Genomic DNA, 7,165 nt, shown 5'->3' on the forward strand with positions numbered 1-7,165 from the left:
ACCTCTACTTACGAATGCCTTTAGGTAAGAAATTTTCAGGTTACGAATTTTTTTATATGCAAATGAGTGACTTGAGATATGGTGGCTTCTGCCACCATCTGGGGGACAACGTGGGTATCACATCTCCCATTATAACAACCGCGGAGGGAACTATTTCAGCGGCGCAGGGAACATTTTAATATGCTTTATTTATTTTAAGACATTAATCAATCAATTCCTAATAATTTTCTTTTTTGTCTTTCCTCACATTTTTCATACAAATTGCGACACTTTGACCAATTTTAAAGGGTTTAGTCGGTAGTCGTGTGAGGACCGTGGAATGAATTAGAGAATTTACATATAAAGTACACCTCTACTTACGAATTGCTTCTAGGAACAAAATTTTCAGCTTACGAAATTTTGATATGCAAATGAGTGACTTGAGATATGGTAGATTGAATTACAGAATTTACATATAAAGTACACCTCTACTTACGAAATGTTCAAGTTACGCAAAAAGTTCTGAAACCGAATAATTTTGTAAATTGAGGTAAAATCAAGTCTCAAAAACCGTGAGACCACAAATGACTCCAGACAGCCTCATTTCTGTCTTATCTTTATCCTAATGAAAGAGAAAAGCTGTGACTGCCGCAAAGAATGTCGAGCGTGCCTTCTGACATCAGGCAGGAAGTCGTCTTTCACTAGCTGGCACGCCCTCTCTGGAATAAACTGTCCTGCATGCTGGCTCATAACAGCTCAGCAGTTTATTTATAACTTCCCACAGTGAGCGCACGAATGGGAGAACATTTTCACGAGCAGGCTACACGCAAACACACCTGACTTCAAAACACAGCAGCGTGTCAATGACCAAAATGTACATACCTACATCATATCTGGAGATGGAATTCATACCTGAACATGGCTACCAATCAGGTCGCAGGGAAGCGTTTATTTGCTAATCTGACGTGAGCCACTTTAGTTTTTGGATTTAAATCTGATATAGCCTGCATTTTTTTATGTAGCTGCCAGCTTATCAAATGGAGAACAATGTTTTAATAGTGGACAAAAAAAAGCTAATATTGAATATTTTTTAGAATGGTGGTCAAGTCCAGTCAAATTAGATTGGACGCCTATTACAGTCATTGGCAGTGAAACATGGTTATTTAATGCCAGTGTATGGGTTTAGGGTGCAAACAAATATATTCAGAAATAGTATAAGGATATTGCTTTTTTTTTTTACATAAGTACAAATTTATATTTGAAACAAACTGGAGAAAAAAATATCCATATTAAATGACAATTAAGGTGTAGCTGAATTTATCCCATTGGCTGACAAACCTAAATTGTATTCTAAATTTAGGTAAAAGATATATATTTTAACCAAATTTGCTTTTTTGTGTCACAAAACTGATTTTCCACCGAAAATTGTGTTTTTGTCGCTTCGTTCAAACCAATTGACAAACCTAAATTGTATTCTAAATTTAGGCATAATAAAAAATATTTAAACCAAATTTTCTATATTGTGTTACAGAACTGATTTTCCCCATAAAATTGTGTTTTTGTCGCTTTGTTGAAACCAATTGACAAACCTAAATTGTATTCTAAATTTAGGTAGAATCAAAAATATTTTAACCAAATTAGCTTTTTTGTGTTACAGAACTGATTTCCCCCCCAAAAATTGTGTTTTTGTTGCTTCTTTGAAACCACTTGACATGCCTAAATTGTACTCTAAATTTAGGTAGAATCAAAAATATTTTAATCAAATTTTCTATAATGTGTTACAGAACTGATTTCCCCCCCAAAAATTGTGTTTTTGTTGCTTCTTTGAAACCACTTGACATGCCTAAATTGTACTCTAAATTTAGGTAGAATCAAAAATATTTTAATCAAATTTTCTATAATGTGTTACAGAACTGATTTCCCCCCAAAAATGGTGGTTTTGTCGCTCCGTTGAAACCCCTTCCGTACTAATAATAACCCTTTAACAGGCCTATAACACTAAAATAGCATTGTTCAAATTTGGTTAGTACAATTAACACATTAACGAGGTATCGGATTGGGATTTGCCATTGGCAGATCCTCAAAATTATGTAATTCAACCAAAATATTTTTGGGGGAAATCCTTAGTAAACCCAGTCATATGAGATTTGTGTCAAAATGCACTACTCTGATTCAATCTGAAAAATGAACTCAAACCTGCATATTAATTCCATCATTACGTTGGGAAAAAGTCATCCTTTCTCAGCTGAGCCTGCATCATAGAGATGTGATTCGAAATGAAATAATAAGCGGGCGGGGGGAATAGCGGGGGGTCTCTAGCAAGGCTGGCTGACCTGGGCTTTTGTTGGCAGATGGTGGGAAGCGCCACCTTGGCCTCTCGTATTGAATGCTAAGCAGCGCCGCCATTGTCTGAGACTGCGCGCCATTAGACGCATGCGCCGGGCGTTCCTCTGGCAACCGTGAATGGCAACAAATAGCACGTATACACACACTTTCAGGCAGCCAAGTTTAACATCCCGGCTAGCGGGCTTTGCTAGCTTCCAAGTCATTCATCAAAACATTAAGGCTAATCAAACATCCCTCTCCGGAGGACGAACACTTTCACGAAAAAGATCAATAACGCAGGTATATCAGTCCATCGGGCAGTTACGGCACCTTCGCAGGTCAGATTACGAAACGTCAAATCAATAAAGTTCATGCACTCGATCCCACTTGTATAAAACGTGCTGTAAACGTCTAGAGGACCCATGATAAACATTTACATTTTACAGCCATGGAAAGTAGGTTAAACAAATTCTACAGTCGGGAGAGTCAAACAAGGGCACTCCATAGTTTGCACTGCAAACCTTGCGTGGTTGACTACAGTAATCCCTCGATTATCACGACTTCACTTATCACGAATTCGCGATTTTTTTTTCTGCTATTATTTTTTTTATTTTTTTTTTTAAAGTTCCTAAAAATGTGAAATCCGCTGATAGGGGTGACCCTACTTCACGATTTTTTGATTATCGCGGCCATGTCTGGTCTACATCAACCGCGATATTCGAGGGATTACTGTACGCAGCTTTACCAAACTACTAATCCCACGTTTTGTATTAAAACTACGAAAAAAAGCAATTTACACGAAAAAATTGACTTACCGTGACGAGTAATGTCGAAAAGCAACGTGATTTTCTAAATGAGTGTTGCATTTTTCACGTTGTCAAAATGTTCAATTATTTTGAAAGTTCACTGCCTGCATGCTCATCACTTGTTTCAACCAATGTTGACGTGTGTTAGCTAAGACAAAAACGTGGGTAATAGTTGATTTGCTGTTAGTGATTTTTATTTCCTTGCAATTGACTATTGAAAAAAAGGAAACTATTTAAAAAGCATTAGAAAATGAGATCATATTGAGCTGGTTTTTGTAAACATCGGCTGGTAAATGCCAATAGGAAAAGGGTCATAAAATTTGAAAATTCTCTTTATTGCCATTAGAAAAGGGGTCATAAAATTTGAAAATTCTCTTTAACGCCAATAGGAAAAGGGTCATAAAATGTGAAAACTAACGCCAATAGAAAAGGGTCATTAAATTTGAAAATTCTCTTTAACGCCAATAGGAAAGGGGTCATAATATTTTAAAATTATCTTTAACGCCAATTGGAAAAGGGTCATAAAATGTGAAAATTCTCTATAACGCCAATAGGAAAAAGGGTCATAAAGTTTAAAAATTCTCTTTAACGCCAATAGGAAAAAGGGTCATAAAATTTGAAAATTCTCTTTAACGCCAACAGGAAAAGGGTCATAAAGTTTAAAAAATTCTCTTTAACGCCAATAGGTAAAGGGTCATAAAATTTGAAAATTCTTTTTAACGCCAATAGGAAAAGGGTCATAAAATTTGAAAATTCTCTTTAACGCCAATAGGAAAGGGGTCATAAAATTTGAAAATTCTCTTCAACGCCAATAGGAAAAGGGTCATAAAATTTGAAAATTCTCTCTAACGCCAATAAGAAAAGGGTCATAAAATTTAAAAATTCTATTTAACGCCAATAAGAAAAGGGTCATAAAATTTTAAAATTCTATAGGAAAAGGGTCATAAAATCTGAAAATTCTCTTTACCAACTACGAAATGATTTTTGTTCATTGCAAATGTCACAGAACACTAAAGTAGGACAAAAGCTAAGTGACAGATGTTTTTGTTTTTGTGGGTTTGATCAAGTCTGTTTCAAATTCACAAAATACTCACACACAATAAAAATGCCAGGTCACGAGCTGGCGATGAAGAAAACCTGCACCCTGACAACTCACAGAAAAAACAACTTTTATATAATCTATTGTTTATATAGTTGGCTTCTAGCCTTAATATTTCATTGTTACAGCCATACTTATTTAATTTGAAATTGGCGTAAACATTGTCATTGATTGTTTGAAATCTTAAATGACACATTTATGTTGTCTCAGATATGAACAAATAACTGATTTTAACTGCGACTGGTGACTAATTTCACCAAAAATACATAAACTGCATCAGCTGACAGAGACTAATTAGGCCAAATGCAATTTAAAATGGACACATCCAAGTTTTAAATATAATTATCAAATTTAGAGCTAAAACGTTAGCAAAAAATGCCTAAAAGCTGAGGTTTGTCGTCAGGCTTTTTATTAGCCAAATATCCTTGAGAGCAAACATCAGGGATTTCCATTATTTTTGTAAAACCCTGCTTTATTGGCTCTCTGTTTTTTTGTTTGAACATCTGTGCACGAAGGGGCTTGGCTTCAACATGCGTATGCATGTTCTCCGCATCTGCGATTTCAGGCCCGTCATGTTACTGGGAGGTAAACCTACTCAATTTCGATACATTTTCCTACGTAAAGAATGGATTCCCACTGCATGGTTACAATTACGACTTTTTGGTCTCTGCGGTGGCACATTTGGTGTACGCATCGTAAAAATGCACGGCATGGGATATCTTCAAGTCGGAAGTAAGCCTCTTCCAAATGTGGATTAAAAAGGGATTTCTTCAAGTACAAGTGACAAACCTACACCTAAAGAGTAATTGAATAAATTTAAAAAAAATGAGTATTGCGAATAAAAAAAAATCCAATTAAATTGTACCCAGGGTGAAGCAGTCATTGTAGAAGATGCATTATAAAAAATACATTCTTTTACTCAAATAAGCGCCTACAAGGTGGCAACACGCATTTTCCCATAAAATACATTTGTTGGAAAAAATCAATGTAATGCAGTAAATCCTTCTGATCCCACAAAGTTGGAAAAATCTTGACTTTTAAAGGCTTGTGCTAAGATCTAACAGGCCTGCCAGGGTGGACCCCCGTCCCTCTCGCTCAGATATGGGAGGGGGGCTTTGGCCCCCGCAAGCATCCCCAAAACCAGGCCTTATTTTGGGGCGTCCATTTGCTTAGTACTGGGGCGATGGTTGGTTATCACCTAGCTACTCATTTCCAAGCAGGCACCAAAGATAACCGAACAAAGCCGGTAACCGGTGTCGAGAACCGTGAACGCCTGTCTTAAAGCAACAATGTCAGCCCACTTTAACGATACATTTAATTAAAATACACTATCGTTATGGTTTGACGTTGGGTGTGGTGTCGCTTGGTTGGAGGCAAGCGACCCCCCTCCCCTTCCTCCCATAATTAATAATTAAAAAACAAACACAATCCCGGCGGATTGGAAAACCGGCTAACGTTAGCACAGTTAGCATCATAGCTAATTGTCCCCCTCCCATCCCAAAAAGACCATCACATCCAGCTTCCACTATCACTAATAAAAGTATAAATTGTGGTGCCAAAGGAAGAAAGATGTCTTAATAAAGTACAATTACGCGTTACCAGGTGAAAAGGATACTGAGCTGGTGGTACGGCTCCGGGCTGGGGGATCGCCGGGGCTCCCGGTGGCAACGACACGGAGGTCAGGGTAGCCCGCAGTTGGCTCGATGGAGAGGGGCCGCTTCCAGGTCCGCTGGCGGCGACGGCGGCAGCGGGTTTGGGGACTACTTTCGGTGGCAAACTCATCGTAAAAAAACTATCACATTAAAAACAAAATAGCGCGACAAATAGAGAAAGGAGCGTCGCTTTTAGCTCGCACACATGGAGGCAATGCAGGCCCCAAGCCCCCCTGAGAGAAGCGGGATAACGAAGCTGAAATAGCGACACGGATTTTTCCTTTTTTTCATGGGAAGTCGCTGCCCGGATCAGCGGCGCTGTTCATGGGGACGGCGGGAGCTTTAGCCTCCCGAGCCCGTCCGGAGCCTCTGCGGATCCCCGGCCCCGCCACCGGCTTGGCTTCTTTTCCACGAGAGGGGGTGAAGAAGAAGAAGAAGAAAAATGAGAAGCTGTAGGGTCTTCAACCACCCGCTCGGGGGGATTTAGGTATGCTGCTCGTCAAGTGTGTTTTCTCTCATTTTTTGCCCTCACGTACGTGAGAGAGTCGGCCAACATGGCGCAGCTGCTTGCCGCTTCTCCAGCCGTCCGGGTAGGACAGATGATTCGGCAATTCTCGGCCAATTACGGAATCGCTCGGCTAATCAACCGAGCGACCCACTTCCGTTTCTACGATGCAAATTACATAATTTTGCACATTTAGATAGTTTTTTTTTAAATGTAATATAAACCACATTTATAAACAATTTAAACATTTTCAAAATAAAAAAAAACACGCCTAAATGTTACCATAAAATATCTATTTTTCATCTATTTTCCACCAATTCTGGACATAATTCGCGTAGCACAATTTCAATAATTTTAGTTTTTAATACACTTTATTACTGTACAGAGTGATACAAACTATTCTATCGCGTTAAAAGGTATCTTTTGGAAAATGTGTGTTGGTAGTGCCCTCTATCATTTGTATTCGACCATTGCATCTTGGAGTACAAGTCTAAATTTTTAATTGATAAAAAAAGGTTAAAGCTGATAGAAAGGAAGGTTTTTTATATTTTTAATACTAAATAAAAATACAAAAACGCAAATTAAGAGCTATGAGTAAATTATTTTTTAAATCAATTTTTTTTAAACTTTTAAAACCAAAAAATACATTACAAATTAAAAAAATAATTTCAAATAAGTGTAACCTGTGAACATTATGGATTCATAAAATATGTATATATATACACATGTTATATATATATATATATACATATATATAACAGAAAATTAAAGTAAAAGAGAAATCGGCACAAATATTTTA

The 7,165-nt window shown here is 37.6% G+C and overlaps 1 protein-coding gene across 11 annotated transcripts in view; it reads right to left on the reverse strand.

Annotated features, from left to right (window-relative positions):
* The window catches only part of eif4g3a (eukaryotic translation initiation factor 4 gamma, 3a), a 45,124-nt gene extending 38,654 nt beyond the window's left edge, over positions 1–6,470 (reverse strand). For 10 of the 11 annotated variants that reach the window (XM_077602612.1, XM_077602604.1, XM_077602610.1 and 7 more), the window contains exon 1: positions 5,825–6,470. In XM_077602612.1, the coding sequence (XP_077458738.1) occupies positions 5,825–5,991 (167 nt within the window). In that variant the 5' untranslated portion in view covers positions 5,992–6,470. The remainder of the gene's footprint in view (positions 1–5,824) is intronic. The other variant, XM_077602607.1, reaches the window with a different exon arrangement.
* Between the last annotated feature and the right edge of the window lie 695 nt (positions 6,471–7,165).

The sequence above is a fragment of the Stigmatopora argus genome, chromosome 6 (assembly GCF_051989625.1).
Source record: "Stigmatopora argus isolate UIUO_Sarg chromosome 6, RoL_Sarg_1.0, whole genome shotgun sequence".
NCBI classification, from domain to species: Eukaryota; Metazoa; Chordata; class Actinopteri; order Syngnathiformes; family Syngnathidae; genus Stigmatopora; species Stigmatopora argus.